Below are 24,925 nucleotides of genomic sequence, written 5' to 3'. Positions count from 1 at the left end.
AATGTCTTGCAAAGCAACATACTATTTCAAATATGTGATCACTCAAATTGCACCTTCAAATAATAATGTTATATTTGTCTTACAGCGGCGTAATGACCCCTACATCCTCAACTCTACTGTGTCCGTCATAGTCACAGCTCTGCCTTACCGCATCCGACCCTCCACTCTGCCTCAGCACACCACCTCGGTGAGATGCAGGCACAGAGAAGAAGAAAAAAGGACACGTGTCAGCACTCAGCACTTACAAACACCTAACTATCTCTCTGTGTCCTGTAGATGGGGACCCTGGTGTTATGGGGCACTCCTGATGTTTCGTTTGCTGTTCCACTCTGGGTCATCATCCTGGCCATACTGCTGGGGCTGCTGGTGCTGGCCATGTTAACATTAGCTATGTGGAAGGTACGTGCACATCATCCAGCATTCCTTGAGCTAATTTGTTTATCCAATAATACACTAATGAGCTAATGTTATTCCCTCAGTGTGGTTTCTTTGATCGGGCGCGGCCACCAGCTGACGATGACGTCTCCGACCAGGAGCAGCTGACGACTGATAAAACAGGGGACGCCTAAGAGGATAGCGACAGCTCCAGATTGGAGGACGGTGGTTTGAGAGGGACGTGCCCCTTCTGAGTAGCTTAAATCAGATCTGAGATCTGTATTAGTCGGACCCTACATTCCTTTGCTGGAGGTCTTCTACCGCTATGGTAATGAAACTGGCAGACTGAAGACTTCAGCGCCGCACAGACTGGGACTAAAGAACGAGGTTCAAACCAGCCTAAGTGGGACTAAAACACACTTAACAGGCTCAATCACACACACATGTCTGTTGTTTGTCCATTGTGATGAAGCATCAAAATTGAAGACAGAAAACAAAGTCTTGTTTTGAAGACAATGCTTCAAATGTCTTGGAACATTTCTGTGTAAGGGGGCACAAAGATACTTGAGATCTATGCACAATTGCTTTTGTGAGTAAGTGTGTGTGTGTGTGTGCGTGTGTGTGTGTAGGTACTGTTCATATGTGTGTGTGTGTGTGTGTGTGTGTAGGTACTGTTCATATGTGTGTGTCTATTACGTGCCTCTCGTTTTATCCTTTTATTCAGTTATAAAATTATTTCCCCACCTGATTTAATTTAACCTACAATAGGTTTCTACAAACTAGGCTGTGTACAGATTTATTACACACACACACACACACAGATGCATAAACATAAAGGCACAAAGTTGATGTCTATATTTATGAATGTATGTGCAATATTTCAGCGTTGCGTGATACTGAAGCTTGTTTACACTGGCATTATTTTATTAGAGCTTAATGTTTTCATTGTTTATGAATAAATTGGTATTTTAGATATTAGTATTGCTTAACAACAAAACCGATTATTAAAAGCAATTAGGACTGGTTTACAGAAAAGCCCCACCACACTAGTTTTGAAAAATGATTGGACAAAAAACTAACTTATTTTCATCTCAATAGAATTACTTCAGAATTTTATTTTGGAGACAACAAACCATTTCTTAACAGCCGAAGTCCTGCCCTGCTACTTCAAGGTTTGCTTGTGTCTGTTATTTGGGATTTTTTTCTAACATGACAGTTGATAAGACTTCAAAAACTAGCTGGAAAGATAAAAAATAATGCACTGTAGACAGTCTGAGACTGTGCACATTACTGCACATACCGTATGGCATTTAACAGTGTGTTTAATGTTGCCCATCTATTATTGATGTATCGTGCACAAGCAGGCATTACAAAGCAGTCAGGGCATCAACAGCACCCTGAATTAACTTTTAATGTGTCATTTTTTAGTCATATTTGTTTTTTATATCAAGACGGACGTTTTATCAAAATAAAGTGTTGTTTGATTATTCATTCTGATCCTTTGCTGTATATTAGGAAACTGAACTGTACGATGTCTTCCTGTCCACCACTCTCCAACATCTTGTGTAGTCAGTCATATCTAATAACGACTTAGCTCAAGGCTGATGCCTCCACCTTAGAGGAAGCACTCTTGCTCCCCCAAGTGGTGCAGTGCAGATATAAGGCCTGTCGGTGACTCTTGGCTTGTTAAGAGGCAGACTTGGCCCAGCTACATTTGCATAGCTTGTATACGTGCCGGCTACTGAATATAACAGAAGATCCAAGAAACAGTGAAGCCCAGCAGCAGGTGTTGATGTTTCTGTTCAGGCACAGAGGAGTGTTTTATGTCAATGTTTAACTAATGTGATTAAAGGTTGTCATATAAAAACAATTGAGATAAAACTAATTTCAGCCACCAATTGTGTCTCTATTTTCTCCTGAGAAAATGTGTATCTATGCAAAGACATAAGAAAGCAAAGATTAAAAAGAGACATTGAAATCAACTTCAACATACAATTCAAAGCTTTAATGAGCTCCTTATAAACAGTATAAATCTGAAATGTACAAACTCCTTCAAACAGCTATGCAAACATTTTCTGTCTACGACTTCTCCTTAACCACACCGGACTGAATGTTCACCACTGGAGACTGATATTCTACCACAAGGGGGCGTACTGCATCATCGCTAGTAATGATGGAGTAATTGAGGAACAACTGGACATTTATTTTGTCACACAGTAACGACTATGACTCCTTGTCCACTCGTTCACATGCAGCCTGTGCTCTCAGTCTGCTGGCTGGCCCAACAGCTTCCTACACCGACACAAGTTCAGTTCTGGTTTGAACCTGTTTCAGGTTTCAAGTCTCGCTCGGCTGTCAGGGTACGACGCACATTTCCTTTCGAAGTGCAAGGTAGCCAGTAACAACATCTGTGGGGAGGAGGCGGATGTAGGAGAACTCCTCAGAGGAGGTGAAGCGTAGCTTTGTCTGAGGGTCGGTGTAGTTTGCCTGAGGAAAGACAAGAGAGTGTTCAGTGGAAGCTTTGTCCAAGACTTAAAAGTCATTTTGTTTATTGTACAATAAGGGATTTCAGCAAAGTGGTAACTCACAGGGAGTCCAGAGATGTCGGAGTATTTCTTAGCTGGCTTCAAGGAGGGAGGGGCGTCAATGCTGTAGTCTGTGAACACAGCAAGGTCTTAAAATGAACTCCAGATTAGACATTCCTAAAATAAAGTCACTGAGATAGTGAAATGTACTTTTGCTTTAAAATAGTAAAAAATGTAATTGTGCTTTGGGTTTATAATACAGAAATACAGCCTATTTCTTTGAGGTAAAGTGTACAACATGCATTAGGTAGAAATAGTAAAAATAAAAACTCACAGTTGGGATCATTGAGCGTCCAGGGTAAAGTCCGCTCCAAAGCCAGGATCTGTTTGAGATTCTTCCAGGTCCTGTTCTTCTTACCTGCTGCTGCTCCACCGATCCCAGAATGCTGCCGAGATTCAGAGAGGAAGAAACGGGGGAAGAACTTGAGGGAGAAGCCACAGAAGCAGATAAAACTAAAACCCAACTGGAAGCAGACATTCACCATAAACGTGGGGTCTTTGAAGGGTGGAGGCTTTGCTGTGGACTCTGTGATGGCAGCAGGACCGCAGTCAACTGTTCCCACTGGCTTCACCTCAGGCACCAACTCCACTGCTGTAATCTGATGAAACACAAAGACAACACGAGACAAACAGGAACCACATTAGACTGTAAGCTGCTTGTTTTACAGACGGTGTGAATGTTAAAGTCTACAGGTGGCTGAACACAGTGTAACATGAACCATAGAGATACAACTGAATGGAAGTGTCCACATATGCAGCTGTTATGAGACCGATACTTGTACTACACAGTACGTTTGTAAATAACAGATAGTTTGACATACTGCAGCCTTGTACACGGTGTACTTGTGATATAGTCTATTAGTGCTGTTTGGCTGCCTTTAGATCTGAATCACTGTGTACATGTTGACATTAATAACGTTATTCAGAGTAATATTCAGTAATTGGGCTCCATTACAGTGTGATGAGCTCCACCGTGCTAACAGAAACAGAGTAACCGACACCATCACTGTCCAGTACCTGAGCCTGTGCGGCTGGTGCAGCTGTCAGCTGGACCTTCTTCTTCTTGCTGCTGCAGCTCCCGGTGACCTGCTGAGCGGCACAAACCGCCGGACTAGCGGGACGTTTCTTCCCCCGGACAGCGGCAGAGCTGGCGGCTGCCGGCGGAGCCCTGACGGTTATGGGGATCTGAGATGCCATTTGTGGTGAGCAACGTGGTTGTAATACACCAAGTGAATGCAGATCTCTCTCTCGACACTTAGCATTAGCCGCTCGACGTCGGCACTGTAAACATCGCCTCAACCGGATATGGAAAGATGTCACTTCCGGTAAATTTGGAACTAACCAAATAAAATAACCATATTAGTGATTATCTATAAATATGACTATTTATTAATATAAAATGTGTCTCTCAAACAAGTACAAATACTTGTGTAGTTATTAATTTATTTAAATGTGAATGCAGAAAAACTAAAAAGTTAATTTAAATTTAAATATTTATATTTTTTGTTGTTCAGATAATACATTTGTTTATCATATTATGAGACCATATATTCTGAAAATATAATACAAGCAAAATAAAGGCTATTAAAAGGGAAGCCTCAGCAAAAACAAGGCCAAAAAAAAAATTCAATCAGGACTACATTAAGAGCCAAGTTAAATATAGACAGAATTTTCTTAAAGATAGGAAAACAAGAATGTGAACCAATATTAATATTGCTATTACAGTAGCGTGTTGGCCCAGCTGACTCACTTCTGTCTGTGGAGTGCTGCTGCCACCATGTGTTTTATGGGAGGCTCTGCATGCAGACAGCTGGAGGCAACGTGTGCAAACAGACTCTTATTGATCACATAATGGATGAACACTTTCTTTTTACATCCGCAAGGGACCCAAATGATAAAGCTGCTAACCTTCCTGTAAAGGGTCACAGTGTTTTCTGATACTCAGTGACCTGACGATACCCAGTCGTCAGGAAAAATCTTTATTTAGCTGATAATCCCTAAATACTAGCACACACTGTTACCCTTCTTCACGTGCACATAAGCAGTTTTAACCAAAGAGTGATTTTCTACTCTTAACTTCTTAGATTGTTTCATCTGAATCTGAAAGTAACAGAGGCCTGAAGCAGTCAAAGTACTATCCAGTACTTCATAAAAAAGAAGACAAAAAGGGATCTGAAATTGAGAAACAAAACAGTATTTTTCTTCTTTCTTACGGTCCCTAAATTGGGAAGCACCGTTTTAGAACACTGTTTGGTTTATATGTGTACGGCCAAGTAGTTGCTAAAAAGTCCTAATTGTATATAGCGATAAAAGCAACCAAAAACCCTTCCTTTGACCTGACCTGTGAAAGAGTGGAAGTTCTATAAAGTAAAGTTCAGGTCAAACTTAACAAGCTTGCCTGTCAGCATTACTCTGCAGGCTGAGGTGGCCTCTGGTAATCTTCTGGTTGATTAGAGCAGGATGCTATGCCTTGGGTTGTGGGCAACCAAGGCATGGTCAGTTATGGTTAAAGATCTGTTTTCCTCACACAAGTACGACCATGAATAAACTCAAATTGTTGTGGCTACGTCCATATTGGTGCAATATATTTAATGTTTGATTTTAAAGTAATCCAAAAGATAATATTTTTTTTGTAATCAAAAACATGTATATAATTTACTAACATTATAATAACCTAGCGCTGATCGGGCATGACGGTTTATCACAAGCACACAGCTGATAAACCACATCTTCACATACAAAGTGCTTCCAAAACACACCTTCTCTGTCTTAACCATTTTCACAAAAAAAGAGTCATAATGCAGTTATTCTTTAGACTTTTATTTCTTTGAATATATTTGATCAAATGTAAAATCAAACATTTGAAGTAAAGATTAAACAGTTTCTGACTAGCAAACCTCAACACCATCAAAATGAGGGAACATTATTGATACTTACGACATACTGTACGTAGGACATACTGCATCTTGGCTGAGATTTATCCAACAAACGGACCGATTTACAAAATCCTTTTTTTTAAAGTCTTTTACTCCCATAATTTCCTGTTTTTTGAGCTGGTGTGAAAAAAAATATCTTAGGTGACGCTATATCCTGTATTTCTTTCAAATAAATGATGTATTTTTTAAATTAAACTTCACTTCAAAGGTCTGTACATCAGGATCAGTGTTTTTCCTCTCCACTGTCAGCAAGGTCATACCAACATTATAATGGAAGACTTTGACTATTTACAAATCACTGAGATGCTGTACTGACAGAGTACAGTTTCTCTCAGACATGCTGTACATTACTTCTGTGTATTAGTTAGACTAAACCCCACCCCCACCCCATATAACAAAGTGCAATTCCATAGATCACCACAAGGCGGTGCTTATACACCATATTCAACATCATTTAGAAAGGCTCTTACAAATTTTAAGTGGCCCAGTTTAAGCATATTTATGAGCAAACCATTTTGAGGGTGTGCAGGGCCTTTTAGGAACATATCAGTAATGAACTTATTTGCTTTCTTGCCGAATCACCCCACACTCAGCAAGAATACAAAGTTTATTTCGCAAAATGTGAAATTATTCCTTTAAGCATCAATTCTAAATTTCAAAGATTTGTCTGTGTCATGGTGTCATTTCAGGTCTGTAATTGAAAAAAAAAAAAATGTCTTTTGAAAAAACATGACAAACACAGGCCAGGCTCACGAGAGAGGAAATGACTACAAAGACAAACTGATGAAACAGTACCTCTACTTTGTAACAGTGAAGAATATAAGACCACATCATTTTGGTGAAGAACAGTCACTGGGCAGTGTTAAGCCTGAGCAGTCAAACACAAACAGAAGAGAACAGTCTGGTTACTGGGTTTACAATTAACACCTTTCAGGAGTCATAAAAGGTCAATGGCTATTATTATGAATTGCAGTTCACATACATGTTACAGTGTGCAAGTCAAATTCTATTCTGAGGAGGCCAAATGTATGTAGATGTTTCCAAAGAACTGTAGCACATTCATGGACATTAGATCAATACCTGAACTGACCGAAACGATAGCAGGACCACTTGATAATGGTGAGTTAATGGAATGATTGAAGAAGGAGGCGCTGTGGCACATACAGTACATAGGCTACATAAGGGTTAGAATATCTATACACGCACACACACACACACACACACACACACACACACACACACACTGTACACTCTCCAGGATACAATGTACTGTACATGATCAACTCTCACTGGCTCTTCCACTCTCTTTCTTTCTCTGTATAGCTCTACAGTCATCAAAAATAAAGTTGAGATAGTTTGCGCGATGTGTGTTTACATTCCCTGCCCTGGTATATAATGTTTTCTCTTAGTGATAAACCTGTGGGACGGATGAAAAACAGTCAGTCGATTATTTTCTTTATATCTAACAGCGGACAGGGACACCACCACACTCCTGCTGGATGCTTAATCAAAGTGCTGCTGCTCAGGACACACACACACACATACACACTGACTGTGGACAAACATATACTGTCTCAGACCAACACACACAAGCTCGCAACTCACGCTTACAGGTACACTGTTCCTGAGTATGAACTGTAGGATATTAAGAAAGGCATGCCATCATTGAGGAAAATAGGTTTCAATGGTAAAATCCTAAACATGTGGTGCTGCAAACTCGGTATATATATATATATATATGGATGGAGAATTTAGCAACTCAAGGGCCAGAGATTTCCCTCAGGAGCTGGTTGAGACCAAAACAGAGCAACAAGTAGGGTGAACTGGACTAATATTCATCAGACCGCCTGACAGATGACTCCAAATGAATGATGATCTGTGTGGCTGGATGTATAATTGGTCAATCGTTTTCTAAGTTTGCCGTATCAAATCTAGAAGGTAATAATATGTCAGTGTTGTGTTTAGTTTGCTGCCCTCAAGTGGCCAAAAAAATAAATGAATGCAGTCAGGCAAGTTGGCCAACGAGAGTTTATATTGCAGTACAAGTCCACACTTAAATTGGCTACAATCTCATTTGTAGTATTACATAGAAATACTATGTTTATTTGTATTTGTACAGATTTGAAATTGCTGCACATAGCAGGGTTAAAAATGGACATTAACAAGGAACACATGCTGTCTTTGAAAGTATGAGACTTCTAAACTATGAAGATAGATTTGACTGAGGAACTTCATCAGAGAAATGCACCCATGTGCAACTGCTGTCACCCACACATTGTAAAGCAACGGTATCAAATGATATATTGATTGAGGACTAATTCAGTGACTTACATTCAGGCCTTTTCAGTCTTGATATTTGCAGGTCGTGTTGACGACTGAGCTCACAGCTACGGCCACTGAAACACGCCTTAAATCTGTGCTCCATCTGACGGCCACACAGAAAAACACAAACAGACCAACATACACACGCGCGCGCACACACACACACACACACACACACACACACACACAGGCACATACACTTGGAGAAAAGTGTCTCAAAGCCACCTGCGGCAGCGCACACATCTGCAGTGGTATGAAAATGAAAAAAACTGTAATTAAATAAAACCTCATCAGAAACACAAGGCAGCAAAGACCACAGCCATGATGATCGAGCATTGTCACTGACACACGGTCTCTCTTTGACTTCAACCACTTACAAACATCACTACAAACCAAATAAACAGAGAAACAAACAGGTTGATAATAAAAATATGGTCACCCGCTTTGTACACGCTGACATCGGGGTCTGTGCTTGTTCATGTGATAAGAGGAATGGTCGACTGGTCTGCCACGTGACAAAGGAGAATCAGCTTATGATGTGTGACACGCAAGTCAAAAGTCTCTCAGGTGTCGGACTTCCATTCATGCTCAACATTCACGCTGCATTCATTTTTGCTTTAAGCAATGATTGCACTGATCTCGGGTTTGATACCACTCATGAAGGTGCTCTACTGTCCTTCATTGTAGATATCAGACTTGTGTGAAGGAAAAGAAAACATGTAAATACTGTGTAAACTCAGCCTATATTACAGTAGTAGAGAGGGAATAAACACAAAGCAAACCATGGGTCATCAAAATTCCTTGAAGTTCTCTCAACAGTCTATTCTCTTATTCAAGCATCTTTCACGCCCAATACTGGAGTGGCCCTCTATGCTGATTTTAACCTCCTGAGGGATGAAGGACGGTTTGGGCAGAGTCAGAGGAGGCTCCTCCTCAGCTCGTTCAGTCTGGTCACGCTCTGGAGCTGACCAGCGTCTCTTGCGGACCGTGGGTCTCTCTGGATCACTGCATTGTATTTTGGTAAGAGCGGGCATGTCAGTTTTCACTGATTCCCGTCTCACTTCTACAGTCCCAGAGACTGCCAGCATTGGTCCAGCTCCATAGATCTCCTCCCCTGGTCCTGGAACTAGTCCCAATCCTGGCGGTAGCTCGAGTCCTTGTACTGGTCCAGTAAGCTGCTCCCTCTCCAGCCGGTCTGCGCTGGAAGCCTTCATGAGGAGGCCACTATTTCTGCCTGCAGCATTTGGAGTGGCACTATTTTTTACGGGGGCATCCGCATTGTGACAAGAATCAGAGAAGTGAGCCGTCTTCAGCTTGGTGCCCAAAGCCTGGCTGTCTGTTACTGAAGTGGTCCTCAAGCCGCGGAGGGTCAGCGACACGCATACATCACCCACACACAGCTTAGCACAGGACAGCTCAAACAGCTGGGTGGTCCTGTCTGGGCAGCAGGATGACCAGCCCTGGCCAAATACAAAGAAGGGATACTCCACCAGCACCTCCACACACACCTGGAGATGAGCACATGCACAACAGACACCGTTAGCTTTTAGCTGGATACAGACTGAAATATTTGTGGAGGATTTATAAAAGAAACACATCTGTTGAATGCCCCCATGTGCACATTTGTATGGGACTATGCATCTTGGAAATCATTCTGTTGCATGGCTCCAGAGTGTGACCATTTCAGTGGCACATGAGACCAAAAATCTGTCAAGTGCGACTAAACATTTTCATATTTAGCCGGTTTTAGGCTTTTTTGCTGTACAGAAATGCCAACCACATGTTGTCTACAAGACTGGAATTGTCTTTAATAAAAGTCTTTAATAACCAAATGAAACAGATCCTTATCAAAAATGTTTGTTTGGATTATGTATTCATGTTAAAACATGTTTTTTTCCATTTAACTCTAAAATATCAATATTGATATCAGCCTTAAGAATCCAGTATCAGTCGAGCTCTGCAGTCTTTACTCTTTACAGATTTGCACCGGATATTAGGCCGATACTGGCTCAAACAGCTAGATTATATGCTGGAATTGTATTTGAATACGGTCTTGTTTTTGACCAATTTGTTGCTGCAGTTAGAGACGTTTACATTTGTGCTGGAATTCCTGTTGTATAGGGCACGCTGGTGCTGTGGTAAGCAATGTTTCCTCGCTGTGAATAGGGGCTCAAAACCAATGCCAAATCAAATATGCGGGTCATGAAATCTGACCCTGAAAGAAGAAGAAGAATTCATAAAATGTAGATCGATGATTCTATTTTTTATATTTTGTTTCACAAAGTTATGAAACAATGTTTAAGTCAGGCCTGATGGTGCCTTGCACATACAATAGCGATCCCAGTCACCCAGTGAGGCATACAGCACATTAATTAAACTGGTATGGGATCAGTACTCGGTATCAGCCGATACCCAAAGCCCAGGTATCACATCTGTATCGGGATGGAAAAAGTCAGACTGTTGCAACCATTTACAGACATTAACATTTCTGTCTGTTAAAGTAATGGCTTTTTGCCTTTCAAAAGCCGAGGTCTGCACAATGAAATATATATATATATTTTGGCATCTGGTACACAAGAGGGAGCAGTGTTGGTACTGCTGGGGAACAACCGGTAGCTTGCAACATAATGATGTGAAAATAATTATGAGGAAGAGGATTGTTCTCAGTTCTCTCAGTTCTGCAGAGATGAATTACATGGATTTTTATTTTGCAGCTGAGGGCTTAATTGATGACCATAGTGAGCACAAGGGGAGCTCAATTGTGCTCATCACAGTGGATCCCTTTTTACATTTTCTCATCACAACCATTACATTTAGATAAAATACAGAACTCTGGTGACTATTTATTTATGTGTGTGTTGCTATCTGCCACAGTGGCTTTTTTATAGACTTTTTTTACAAGACTGCTCCAAAGCTGTAGCACACAAGCATGATGAATGTGGAGTAACTTACCTGGGCTTTGAGCTCTCCCACAGAAAACTGTATGACCACAGCATTAGGACTCTGTCCATTGTCAATACGCTCAACCGTGCTGGAATCAATCTTCAGCTCACTGCTAATCTCAGCACTCTGAATGAAGTCCTCCGTCTTCAGGTCCTCCACGCGCTTCAGCTCCCCATCGGCCAGCTGGATGATGGATCCTCGCATGAAGAACGGCGGAAGCTCCACAGGGGAAGAGGGAGAGGAGATGGAGTGGGAGGCTTGGATGGAAACAGGGGCGGGACTGGGAGCAGGAGTTGGGGAGGGAGCTGCCGCCACTGCAGGCGCTGGGTTCGGGGGCAGGACTGGCATCGCCGGTGCCTGAGCGACAGCACGGGGTGGTTGATGTCCATCTGGCCCAAGCGCCTCACACTTGGACAGGGCTGTCGCCAGATAGGCGTGCGGCATGGCGGTGGATATTTGAGTAGTCGTAGCAGTCAGGGCGTTACAGACAGTACGACTAACCTCGATTTCTGTGCCGTTATTGGTGCCACTGACTGGAATGAGGAGGGACTGGCCACTGGGGATGACCAGGTGCTGAGGCAGTGCCGCATGGTAGCTGACAGCATGCTGATTTGCACTGGTGATATAGCCAATTATGGGTGACTGTGTGGAGGAATAGAGACTGGCTGGCAGCTCCTCGTGGGGTAGAGTGGTATGGATGACTGTATGAGGAGCAACAGACTTAACCATATCTGAGGAAGAGAGGGAGGTGAAGGAGGATGATCTCGACACTGGTTTCCCCAAACAGATGCCTCCTTTCTCAGTCTGGACGAAGGAGATCTTATTTGAGCCAGTTTCACGTTCGGCTCCATGGTTGGGCTGGGCCAACAGCACCAAGGAGGTCTGAAGTCCTGAAGGGTTTTGGCCGTAGTCGGCAGGCAGGAGGATATGTCTGGCCTCATAGCTCTGGACCTGCTGATGGTTCATTTGATGACTGGGATTTTTAATCTGTTTGACCAACTCTAATTCCCCATTCAGCAGACCCTTAGCATGCCCCTCTGGTCTCTTCCCAAATGAACCATCTGCATACTGTACCAACAGCTGGGAGGGAGCCAGGGTTAGCGTTTGAGGGAGGACAGCTGTGTGAGGGTGGAGCTGGAGGTGGGCCGTGGGTGAAGTGAGGGCGTTTCTGCTGTCCAGGTGAATGTACTGGCTGGTGACTTGGGGGGAGCTAGGAAGCGACACAGGAGTCAGTTCTGTGGGAGAGAGGCCTATGTGAAACTGCTGCTCCCCTTTGGTGTTGGGGGAGATGAGGGCAGTGGTGTAACCGTCCAGCTGGGGACGCTGTGCTATGGTCGAGCTGTTATGTGCAGAGCCGGCATTGGCGGAGATGATGTGAGAGGAGATGTAGCCAGCATAGGGCCCAGAGCTGATGAACTGAACGTTGGGTCCCAGCTGAGCAAATTGGATAGTGCCGGCCTGCTGGGGAAGGGCCGTGGGGTAAACTGCAGGCAGAGAGGCCAGGGGCACCGCCGACAGAGGAGTGGCAGAGGAGTGGATAGAGGTGGAGAGAGAAGAGGAGGAAGTGGAGGAGATGGGACATCTCGGGCTCTCTGCGTCTCTGGATTTGCAGCGTTCACTGGCTACACTTGCCAGCCATGCTAGGTTCTCTGTGTGTGGATCGGGAACCACTGCAGCTGGAGGTGTCGCTGTGGCTACTACCACTGGCCTGTGCTCCAGAGACAGCATCTCACGCTTCTTAGGAGGCAGACATCCATTACTTCGCTCCTGGTTGGATTTCATTGTGCCAGTGTGGTTTTAAAACTCCCAGTTGTTAATTTGAAGTTGTTCTGGGTGTTTCTTCGTCTCCCTCCTCCACTCAGTGGTTGTGTGAAGTCGTCTGCCTCTCTGTGTGCTGTGTGGCTCTGGCTCTCTTTGTGTTCACTGGTAGACGGCTCCAGGTCTCAGGCCAGAGAAGATGGAGTCACTCCAGCTCACAAAATGAGCTCCATAGACTTCATGAGGAATCATCTCTGACCGATCCACCTCTTCCACAATGTCGGCAGGAATCTGATGGCAGAGAAAAGCTCAAATCAGATAAGCAGGCAACAGAAAATTAAACTGAGTCCAAATCTTAAGCTGTTTAGATTGTTAAGTCCTTCAGGCCAGCTTCTGATTTTTTGGCTGTATAGATAAAACTGAACCATATTCACAAACTGTTCCGAAGAAATGCTTCACTCTTAGAAATGTCACCACTTTCATGTTTGTGGAGGTGTTGTTCTTTGTTTTGCCACAAGGTGGTACCTTGTAAAATGACTGCATCTGATTTGTGTTAGTCTGATGCTCCTGAACACAACATGTTGGCCATTCTGTGTACATACGAAGAACCTCTGAAGATGCCCCTCGAGGATCTACAATGGACTAATCTGTGAAAACTCAACCAGCATTTCCATGAGTAACGATAAATGGTTTACATGGAAAGTACAGGACGATGTTGTGTGTCATCATTTACATAACATGGAAAAAGGCTCTTTCATGTTTCCATAACCTAGCAGGAGTTTCCTAACTGCGCTGTTAGTGTGTCTGGGGTGTGTGTGTACACGCTCATGTGTATAAACGTTGCTGTTGGCTGTTACTTTGCTCCAGGCTCTAGGGTAAGAAAGCAGAGCAGAGTGGATAACGGAACAGAGTAACAGCCTCAAAGGAGCTTATGTTTTTGTCTTTGTTTTTAACACTCCCTTGTCTTGTGTCGAGTCAGTGGGGCTACTGTAAATATAACATCCACCTCCAGACAGGAACTCTGGGTCACTGGGCTCATCAGAAAAATAAAGTGAAAACAATATGGCTTGAAATTTGGTTATGGAACATTCTGCAAGAAGCGTAAATGGGTACTTCAAAAATGTTCTAACAATGGCTTTCCGCTTTAGCCCGTTTGAGTGGTGTTTCAAAGTTCAAGGGAATACAAAGTGGACGACAAACAATGAATGAGAAGGTCCTTGAGTTTAGTTTAGTGAGAGACAGACGGGAGGGTAAGTAATAAGTACTGACAAAGGCTCTTTATTCTGAGCAAGAGATGTGAAGGTTAGTGGAACTCATGACGAACAGACGGTGGGTTAGTGAAAGGTAACTAACTAACTGTGTCAACAAGCCACAACAGCAGCTAGCCATTACCAAAATACAGTCTAGTAGACTCAACTGTAGATTCATATGTAGGCATGCTCACGTAGCTTGAACATGCACACACAAGAAAACACAATGTGCAGTGCATACAGCAATTCAACAACAATTACATGCAGCATTTCGCTTGCCATGAGCTCATGCTTTCAAGGTTGTTGTTTTTAGCTGGACTGTTCTTTCCTGCAGGTTTATCTGTGGGTCAATGCACACGACTCTGAGTTGTTCATTAGCCAGAGGCCCCACAGAGATACGGTGTTTGACACAAACTCACACGTCCATCCATTCATTCATTGTTCTACTCCTACATTCAGAGGTGCTAGGCTATTTGACAGTGCTAAATTGTATTTTCATATTACAGAGGAGGTTCACTACAGCAGGCAGCCACAGACATGTTACATAAAGACAGAGTGGGGGAAAAAAAAAAAAAAACATACACAAGGCGACCTTGGTCAGTTAGATGCAGCTACCTCTAATGCTGGCTTTGACAAGGTCACTGCATCCAAAAGCAGCAAAAAGCTCTGTGTAATTCATCTAACCACACACAGCCTGGTGGATCCACCAGATGTAACAAAGGGGGAGAGCGGCAGAGCTGGAGAGAAACAGAAACGGAAAGAGGAGAGTGAGGGGGAGGAGAGGGAGGAAGGCAACGTGAGATGACAGAACTGTGTAGAAGGAAGGAAAGGGAGTAAGAGGGGTGGGGGGTGAGAGAAGAAAGAAGATTAGGAACGATAAAGAGGGAGTGAGGATGGGGAATGGGGAGAAGACAGAGTGCTGCTTCTCCTGACCCACATTGAGCAGCGCCTGCAGCATCAGAGCGCCATAGCCCCCGCCACGCGCAGAGATTCCCGATCAGCAACACAGCCGCTGCTACAGCCTGAGCTACACTGTGCAGCATCGCTCAGTGGCAACAACCCCATCTCAGCAACACCGTGTCAACACTGTAATGACATCACATCTGAAGCACAAGTACCTCCTGTGATCACAGCAGCATTTGGAAGACAAAGCCAGCATTATCTGATTTCCAAACGCCACAAAAAATACACACCGTTGCTGTCAACAAACCCAGATACAACGGGATGCTCTGAAAGACGGTGTCTTTCCTTTCCTCATATGACCTGCACACAGCACGCTCTGCACATAGTGACACACACACACACACACACACACACACACACACACACACACACACACACACACACACACACACACACACACACACACACACACACACACACACACACACACACACACACAGCGCAGCAGCCAAAAGCATCACTACATTTTCCAGCATCAGCCTATTATTAGAATATTGACACCAACTAACATACGGCCTATGTGACACTATGGAGAACAAAGGTGAGCTCGGTGAGTCGGTCCCCTGGCCCAGGACTGTCCCCTCTATGGAGGGATGGCATCCGAGAGTGAGAGGGGACAGGACGCTCGCTGTTACGCTCATCACACTGACTCCCAGCTCAGACAGAGTGATTGAGCCAGCCTCGCATGTGATCCTCTTTCATACTCCCACATAAAAAAAGCTGAGAAACATTGTCTGTGTAGCGGCGTTTGTCTGCCGTCACCATGCAGGCAGGAGAGCAGATGAGACAGCCTCATCTGCTCCTCTCTGTTGTCTCCAGGTGAGAGCCCCCCCCCCCCCCCCCCTCCCCTCCCAGCAGCAGAGTAAAATCTCCTCTCTTACGCAGCAGTCGTCAGCTCCTCCGGTCCCCCCACCTTGACTCCTTCCGTCTGTGCACCGAGTCTTCTTCTCTCACGCTCTCAGACCCATTATTTACTCATCGCATTGATCCACACGGTTTCATAGCAATAGCACCTCTCTGCAGCAGGATGATGCAGGGAGGCAATAGACAGGCAAGAAAATAATTCAGTGGCAAAAGATGCTAAAGATTCATGCAAAAAGCTAATGCAATGACCCTGGCGTGATGAACCTGTTGTCAATACTGCTATAAATCCCGTTTCACCTGCTAGACCACTCATACAGACACAGTGAATAACCCCGTACAGCAAACGTCTATATATAGAAAACAAAAACATCATTATCAATCTGAGCTCTGGCTTGAAACAGAGGGGGAGCTACTGAGGAAGACAATATGTGCGTGCATGTATGTGTGATTTGCTGCATATAAGTAGGACCTCCCCTCAACCCCCTTACAAACATAGCTGCTCTAACCACATAGCCGATCAATACAGTGTACGGCTTTTTGTAAAACCCAAAAGAGCCATTTTACTGCCCTTCTTTGGACAACAGTGGCGCATGTGCCTTTAAGAGGCGGACCAACCGTGTGGCAGACTAAAGCAGACAGTAAGAACAGGCAGTGGGTTCAGGCTGTTTGTCTTCACAATGACTCCAGAGTTCTGCATCACTGCCCGACACACACCAATCTCACACAGTATACGAGCAGAGCGGGCACAACTACAACCAAACGGGGTCAATGCTGATGAATCCCACAACTGTGACAAATGCTGTGACTGTAGCCTCTGGGGGCTTTACAATGACAGTTAGAGCGCATGAGTGTAGTAGTAGGGCAGAAAATACTACTATGCAACAAATCAAGAGGAAAAGACAACCCCCCCCCCCCCCCCCCCCATCCCTCCTCCCCTCCTCTGGTTAGAGTACTAAGAATAGCTCACCAGTTTCTCCACAGCCACTGCTTGCAGAGCATGTCCAATGATTCTTCCTGCCTCTCTGTGTGTGCGTATGTGTGTGCGTCTGTCTGTCTGTGTGTGTGTGTCTGTCTGTCTGTGTGTGAGACGTGTTTCCTAGGAGTCCTCTTCCTGAATCTCTCCTTTGTGCCGCTCTCCCCTCCTGGAGCCTGTGCTGTAGCTGCTCCAGCTATGCCTTCCTCTCTCGACTCTCCGGTTTGGAGGCTGCGCTGCGCCTGCAACGAGCTGACGGGAAAGGAAGTTCCCCACTGCTGAAGCTAACACCAAGTCCTGCGTTCAAGGCTGCTCCAACGTGTGTTATGCAAGGCCACCAGACCGCCAGCTCCCTCTCTGCTTGGCTGCTTCTCTCTCTCTCTCTCTGCCTCTCTCCCTTTCCCTCTCTACCTCCTCTTTCTTTCTTTCTCTCTCTCTCTCTCTTCTCTCAGTACTCCACTGACACAGCTCCTCCCCCAGCCAGCCTCATCAGCCGCATCAGGTATTCATTCAAAAAACACACTCTACTTGGCTTAGCGCCCAGTCTACGCTCACACAGAGAGGGAAGGAGGGGGAGGGAACAACAGACGGAGGGTGAGGGAGGGAGGGAGAGAGAGAGAGAGAGAGAGAGAGAGCTGGAGATTCAGAAAGCGTTTGCTCAGACGGACATACTGCATGGATGTGAATAACTGTGGGATATTCACACTGGCATATAAATGCAGAGACATAACACATATGCAGGCACACAAGCCGTCAAGAGGATTACATTGTTCAGTGTGTTAGCACACCAAAGCTGTTATAATGCACTGCTTCCTTCTTGTTCATTTTCATATGCATTTTACCCGCAGAGACAAATCTCTTCATAATCTGCCCTGTGAGCTGCTCTACAATTAAGAGTCTCAACCTCTGTTCAGCTGCAAAGGGAGTGAGAGTAACCCGCCATCCCCTTCCCAGGTCTCCTCAGGTCTCCCCAGCTCCCTACCTTACCATCTCTTACCCAGAGATATTTCCCTCAGTGCAGGCAGGCAGCGCTGACAAACACCCACCCCACAGCCTCTTGGCACTGGGGCCCTCGCCTCACGAAGGCCTCCTCCTTATCCTGTACAGCACACAGCAGAAAGAGCCAAGCTGCAGTGGCCTCACCCCACTGGACAAGCAGGGTGTCCCCTCCACCTAGACTGCAGACTGGAGGAAACACCGACAAAAAATGCAAAAGCCACACAATGCTGCTACTACAACAACAAGCCGAGTGAATAGTATTGCACCCACATAGGCTCTTGACTTTCTCACGGGCGCATCCAATAAGAGGTGTACTGTGCATAGCTGAAGGGAATTATGTGCAGCAGTGACTAAATTGCATGTAGAAATTACCCCTTGAATTATAAACAATCAAACCAACTCATCAAAGTATAATTTGGAGAATCTCTTTATCCCGCAACCCACCTGGCCCAGTGCTGCGATGTCTCTCTCTCTCACACACACACTGAACCACTCGAGTTTCCTCAGCTGCTAAATCTGAGAAAAAATAACATGCTGCATGTCTTCCTCACCAAGGGGCTATACCCTCGTCTTACAGCTGTGACTAAAAGAAGCTGCCAGGTCAATGTCAACACAATCCCAGAGGGCGTCAGCAAGAGATTGCGGTTTCCTTGCCTTAAATTCTCTTACTATACAATGAAGGTCAGAATTAATGTCAGCCAAGTGAGCTGAAATAAGCTTTGAGAGAATTCACAAATTCAGCTGGAGTTGCATGAAGCAAAGCTGTTCACTGCGTGACTGAATTTGAAAGTTACGAAATGACCCACGGCTCATTGTGACTGTCGTGTTTGTGTCCTTTCACTGTCACACTGTGATCCTCTGATCATAACAGTAACACGGGGCATAAAATCGATCATCTTCTACACCTGCCTTGGCTGTTAGATGGACACTCCCAATTTTCTGGTTGAGCTGTATTTACTGAGAAACCTCATCATTACTGTACTCCCAGCAATGAACAGCAGAGTCAATCCACATGAACCCGAACCACCTCAAGCCGCTTCAGTCCCCTGTAAGTACAATGTTGTACCTCATGAGTAGGCCTACAATATAACAAAAGTAACAGTTTACCACAGCATGTTCCTGACAATACACTTAGTGGGAATGTCCCCCTTATTCCCTTACTTCACAATTTGTTCGCTTGTACCTACATGCACGCATCAGTACGTACTGTACCGGTACACCGTCAGCCCAAAAACATTCAACTGTAAATTGGGGAGAATTATCGTGAGCACTGTGGGCCGCAATCTTAAGCGTTACTGGAAAGTCTCCAACACAGATCAGGCATATTTAATCTTTGTTGAGTTTTTCAGATACCACTGAACATTATTGGATGCTGATTATTGTGGTCCAACATGATAAGACTCTTACTCTGAGCCCACACAACTCAGTGTTACATTCTTCAGTATGGTGCACACATAATGAGAGGGGGTGCTCCAAACCACAATAAGATCTATGTCATCTTACAAACATAAACTACTGAAAGCTGATGATCCTGAAGAGTATAAATGGGGGTTAGTATTTGCAGCAGCAGCACTACTCACAATCTCAGCAAATCAACATTCATTGCTATGCTTAAGCCTCCATTGCTTCATTCTTCAAACACATAGATGTCTCTAAGCTCTCTCGTGCTCATAAACAGTAGCCTTCAGCGGAACGCACTATGAAAACACTGCATGACCTTTACTGCGAAGCAACACACAAAGTTCCGGGGTGAACTTTTTCAACCGCAAGCTCCTCACAAATCTGAATAAGATCACATTACCTTGAAACTGTTCAGTGTCCGGCAAACAATTATCCAAGCATCATTACCCACATTCTGCTCTGCATATTCACCATAAACTCACGGGAGCCGAGTGAGCCCTCCGCTAAAGCAGCAGACATGTCCAGACATGCAACACTAATCCTCGTGCGCACAGCACAGGGAAGCATGTATGATGCACTCAGTCACATATGGGAAATGGAAGGCTGATTGTGTGCCACTGTTTGCATTAATGAACTTAATCAGCATGTTTCAAGAACATATGTTCAAAGCAATTGGCAAAAATACTGCACATATATGGTTCGGAGGAGGAGAGGTGCACAAACTTGCGCCGAAACTCTGAAAGCCACAAAAACACGCTCGCAAGCGCATGCACACGCGCTTACATGAACACACACAGACACGCTTGCATGCAAACAATTAAAAAACGGGTGCATGTACTTGCTCTTGTATTCGGTGATGGCTTTATAATTTAAAACGGTGGTGGATGACGTACTCACTTCTTTAAACTGACGGCCACGCTGCTTAATTCATCGGCGATCTAACGTTACCTGTTGAAATTCTAACTCTAATTTCTGATTGTTTTCTTTCTCACTCTGGCTTTCTTCTCTATCTGAAAAAAGTTAATCCCACTAAACCAGTCACCCCAGGTATAGGTTTACCTTAGAAATAATTGACATTGATACCCACAGTAATAACAACAAAGCCTGAAGACATATTATACAGTTTTCCAGCAAAGTTCAGTATGTGACAGCAGCCAGTGGGAAAATACCAGCCATTAGTAATAAAGAGAATGGAAAGTGGAGTGTAGGTGGTTGGATTAGGAGGGCATCTGGTATCAGAGCGGGAGGTAAATAAACCTGGCTCGGTTCTGTCTGAGAGCAGACCTGCCTCTGCTGTGGCGCGCTCCAGTTTGGAGGGAACGGCGTGCACACTTCCACGCGATGTGGGGAGAATGTGAAAGCACTTGCTGCCATGGCAACAAGGCAGCTCCACAGTCTCTCCAGTCCCCATTAAGAAAGATGGGTGGCGACGTGGCTGTAGCTCAATGGTGGTGTAGCATGACACGTTGAAAGGGCCTATTGAAAGCCAGTGAATTCAGCAGTTAATGAAAAGAGCAAAGGGGGACAGCAAATCCAACAGGCAGGTGATACTGAGCTCACCTCTCTGTTTGGGTGCATGCTAGATGTGAGACATCTACTCAGCTTCATTGTACACTTTAGGTGCGAAATAATAACAAAGAGATAGTGTCCTGTGTATTTTCAGGTTATTATAAGGTCATGCAGGAAATGGTTATCTACACAAATATGAAAAATGGGCTGTGATGTAATCTATTTGTAACTACTAAATAACCATCAGAAGTGCCAAGCTTGAAGATTAGTTTTTTTAATGTTTTCCTTTTTCAAAACAAGTGCAATGTGATTCATAGTTGAGGCAGCGCATAGTTTAGGAAGTGTTCAACCTGTAACATCAAAAATGATTACTATCAGGCTAATAATACCACAGACATCTCACAAACATAAACCAAAAACAGACATTTTTCTCATAGTGGTACATGTGGTATTGATGTTACTGAGGATAACATATTGATCCAGCGACACGAGACAGCAAATAGAACATCATTCTTCTCAGTAGATTGTGGTTTTACTGTAGGAGATTATTAAACTGAGCTATTTAACTCTGTTGCACCATACTGTGCATGTGGTGAAAGCCAAATTCAGCAGATCAAAACAGATTTCTTCCTGAGTCCAAGACTCTTTTCATTCAGCTGAAAATAGCAAGTCGCTTACGCACATCCCCAGAACATAGTTTAGGCAACTAAAGAATTGGGTGGGAATGATTTGTGGAGGAGGAACTCAGTAGAGTTTGTTCAAACTATGAACCATATCAATCAGAAAAACACCAAATGGTGTGACAACACTGTGAAAAGTTTTAGCTGATTTTAAGTTTTTCCAAATATCTCCATCGTGTATTTGTTGGGTAGTTTAACGGAAAAAGAAATGAACCAATTAAATTCTGTTAATGATAATATCCATTGCATGTTATAACATGTATGTCAATATAAAGTACAAGTTAAAAATAATCAACATGAGTCCATGCTGTTTCTTTCATTATTTCCTGATTTGGATATTCATTTTAGGAACCCAAAAGCCACTGAAATGACCTCAGTGACCTCAGAGAAAGCCTCGTGCAGTGTGCAGGTTCAATACCAGGTTCACACAGCAGCCTTCAGCCTTACCTTCAGTTGAGACAATAAAATAAACGATATAGCCTACTCATTTATAACAATTAAGTAGAGAACATCGACACTAGTTCTCCCAGCTTGGATTATGTGTCTTATTTCAATATTCAAACAAACATCGCCTTCGTATATAACACCATATACCTGTAAACGTCAGTATTTTATTTTGAAGATAGATAATATATCTCAAAATATCACATTTAAAGGAAAGTAAATGTCTTGTTGCCTCAATTGTATTTCATTTATATTCATATGTATGAAAAACAAACACTGCCAGAGAGCCACATAATCATATCAGAGTGGCCAACAGTACCTGCCAACAGTAGGCTTTGCATTACAAAGGCGGAGAGCAACAAGAAACTGTGAAGTTGAGAAAAACAGAGTGTGGAGTTTAAAGCCAACTGTGTGACAAATGGGCTATATATGTTGTAAAACCTTAATCTTATGCCATTTAGGTTGATTATTAATCATTGTCACAGACTTTACATTAAATCAACAACAAAAAAAAAGATTTAGATACTGCACTCTCGATTGGACAATCTAAAAAGCACCATGAAAACACTATGTACAAAAAGAAATACTACTCTGCTAAGCTAAGCTAGTCAAGTTAGCGTTTACCAGGACTAGTTTATCTGCTGATACTTTTTCACATTTAATTACTGCCTTATCTGTATCACAAACTTAGATACTATGATGTCATAGCCTCAAAAAACTTAGAGGAAAAAGCAGGTAAATTGGCTTTGGTTTGGATTATTTCACCAGCTAGCCTCATATAACTGGAGAACGGTCACTGCATTTTGGTTTTTATCTCTGTTTTCTAGCTCTTGCTAATTCGATTTATTTCCCCCCAAGAATTTCTATTCTATACCATAATACATATAACTAAAAGTCCAAAATACATTGGCTGCTGTATTTTGACTTTGTGGGAAAGTACAGTCTGAATGACTAAAGCATTGATGATAAAGAAACATATATATATATATTGCTACATCAGGCAAAATGTTGGGATCGCTTTTATTCCTTTGCTGCCTGTTTCCCAGTCTTATTTAAAGGTCTTGAGAGTGTTGTGTTGATTGTATTGTAAATAATGCAGCTGGCAATTGCATGCAGCACCTCCTTAGTCCAAATCATTTGTGAAGTGGAACTACGGCACAGTCTCTCTTGACATGACGAAGACTGTCAAGAATTTGCCAAACAGCTTTCAAGATGATACCAGAGGGAAAACATCTTTTAGGCCAATTTCTACCCTTCGGTCTCTCTTCAAACATATCAATGCGGCAAATGCACATCAGATACTGTACTACCTTAAAAGCAACATTTGTTGAGGAGGAGAGAAAAAGCTGAACGTCTCTGCAGTAACCAATGCAGCCTCCATGGTTGTCTTGACAACTCAAGCTCTTCTTCTCCTCTTCTGCAGAAATCTACTGATTCAAAAACACAAACACCCAGAAACCTAATGTTATGTCATAGAAAGTGGTATGCATGCTATACCCTCATCATGCATACACACTCACAGTCTCTCTTTTTACTTCTGCATCACTCATCTTGAATTTGTACTCACTTCATATTCACATCTATTTTGGCAGGCAAAATGAACTCCAGCACAGGCAGCGTATACTACTCTGGAAAAAAAGTGTATTTGTATCGCACTCAATCTTATTTATTCACTTTCCTAGAAATGAGTTCATTCATAATTTATCGGCAATGTAAATGGGAGTACATCCCGAATAGTACAGTGCAGATGTGATGTCTACAAATTGGCTTAGGGACTGCATGAATGTAATTAGGGTGAGGACTTTTTTCAAAAAGCGAGGCCCTCCCCAGCTTTGTGAAACTTTTCAGTGGACCCTCCCCTTGATTTAGAACTACAACACACTCCTCCCTAATATCTAAAAATAACATAACATTGTGACCCATCTATTAACCAGTGTCCTATTTCTAACTCTAATATGTGAATGGGACAACACTTTTCACAACATTCATCACATTTCACATTAGAATATATGGCGAACATAGAACAGTGCATCCCAACAGTTATTACCACCGTCTACTCTAAAGTGACTTATACTGAACCTGGTACAGGCCGCCGCTCAAGTGAAGACTAAAAGAAAATCTAAATCTGGATTCCAAAAGAAATCTGAATCCTTTCCTCAGCAAAAATAAAAAAAACACACAACCCTTTTACACAATACTTCTAGTACAGTCCCTTATAAATAAAAACTATCAAATAACATTATCAATGCATGTAAATGGCATTTAGTCCCAAAAGTCTGCATAAGCATAACACAAATTTAAAATGTGTACAAATGTGCCCATTTCTACATGTGTTTGTCCCCCGTGGCATCTCTAGCATTGGAGCAGGCGTTCGCATCCCTCCCCAGTCAACAGGTCTCCTCTTCATCAACATCCCTCTCCACTCAGGCAGAACCCAGACAGCCTGTAATTACTGACTCCACTTGAGAGGAATACCATCAGGCACCGACACACTGGAAGAAACAACGACGCTGTGCAGCTCACAGTTCACAGCACCTTTCCACGACTGCAATAAAAACCTGGAGCCTGCTGTGTGTACGTGTGTCTGTGTGTCAGCTGCCATTTTAGTACTTATAATGATGAATAATGACTTTAAGGACAGCACCCTGTATCATTCACAGAGAATATTTTGGTCCACTGGAGCCCAGACTGTTTTCCTTACCCCTCTGCCCTACGTGGCCCTGTTCACACACAGACACATGGCTGTCAGAGAAAGCTGTGAGCCCTTCACGCTGCCTGTAGATGACTCCCTTGTTAAAAGAGCCAGAAAGGGTGGCAGCCAGGAACTCAGGCTGGACACCTCACCAACTCAATGCCATATGGCACGCCATGTGGCAGCAAGGGACTAGAGCTGTCAAGTGTGAGGAATTAAAGTTTAGCAGCA

At 43.6% G+C, this 24,925-nt stretch overlaps 3 protein-coding genes across 5 annotated transcripts in view; 1 reads left to right on the top strand and 2 right to left on the bottom strand.

Annotated features, from left to right (window-relative positions):
• Window positions 1–631, top strand: part of itga8 (integrin, alpha 8) — a 35,108-nt gene extending 34,477 nt beyond the window's left edge. The window contains exons 28-30 of the mRNA XM_076109097.1: window positions 86–187; window positions 277–399; window positions 480–631. Coding sequence (XP_075965212.1) covers window positions 86–187; window positions 277–399; window positions 480–569 — 315 coding nt within the window. The 3' untranslated portion in view covers window positions 570–631. The remainder of the gene's footprint in view (window positions 1–85; window positions 188–276; window positions 400–479) is intronic.
• Window positions 632–2,358: 1,727 nt separating this feature from the next.
• On the bottom strand, window positions 2,359–4,258 carry LOC142969532 (INO80 complex subunit C-like). 2 transcript variants are annotated; one of them, XM_076109484.1, is made up of 5 exons: window positions 3,978–4,258; window positions 3,443–3,559; window positions 3,235–3,346; window positions 2,964–3,031; window positions 2,359–2,862 (listed from the first exon to the last, which is right to left on the bottom strand). In XM_076109484.1, exons 1-5 carry the CDS (start codon window positions 4,155–4,157, stop codon window positions 2,731–2,733), a joined length of 609 nt encoding a protein of 202 aa, XP_075965599.1. In that variant the 5' UTR covers window positions 4,158–4,258; the 3' UTR covers window positions 2,359–2,730. The 2 variants fall into 2 exon arrangements, with proteins under 2 accessions (XP_075965599.1, XP_075965598.1); XM_076109483.1 differs by having other exon boundaries at window positions 3,235–3,559.
• A 1,506-nt stretch (window positions 4,259–5,764) lies between these two features.
• Window positions 5,765–19,896, bottom strand: LOC142969360 (ataxin-1-like). 2 transcript variants are annotated; one of them, XM_076109222.1, is made up of 3 exons: window positions 19,770–19,896; window positions 11,171–13,210; window positions 5,765–9,726 (listed from the first exon to the last, which is right to left on the bottom strand). In XM_076109222.1, exons 2-3 carry the CDS (start codon window positions 12,941–12,943, stop codon window positions 9,031–9,033), a joined length of 2,469 nt encoding a protein of 822 aa, XP_075965337.1. In that variant the 5' UTR covers window positions 12,944–13,210; window positions 19,770–19,896; the 3' UTR covers window positions 5,765–9,030. The 2 variants fall into 2 exon arrangements, with proteins under 2 accessions (XP_075965337.1, XP_075965336.1); XM_076109221.1 differs by lacking the exon at window positions 19,770–19,896 and adding an exon at window positions 16,964–17,864.
• Window positions 19,897–24,925: the final 5,029 nt, after the last annotated feature.

This window comes from Anarhichas minor, unplaced genomic scaffold, assembly GCF_050575085.1.
Source record: "Anarhichas minor isolate MPS153535 unplaced genomic scaffold, ASM5057508v1 ptg000041l, whole genome shotgun sequence".
Taxonomy (NCBI): Eukaryota; Metazoa; Chordata; class Actinopteri; order Perciformes; family Anarhichadidae; genus Anarhichas; species Anarhichas minor.
This window is presented reverse-complemented; position numbering and strand designations above follow the sequence as displayed.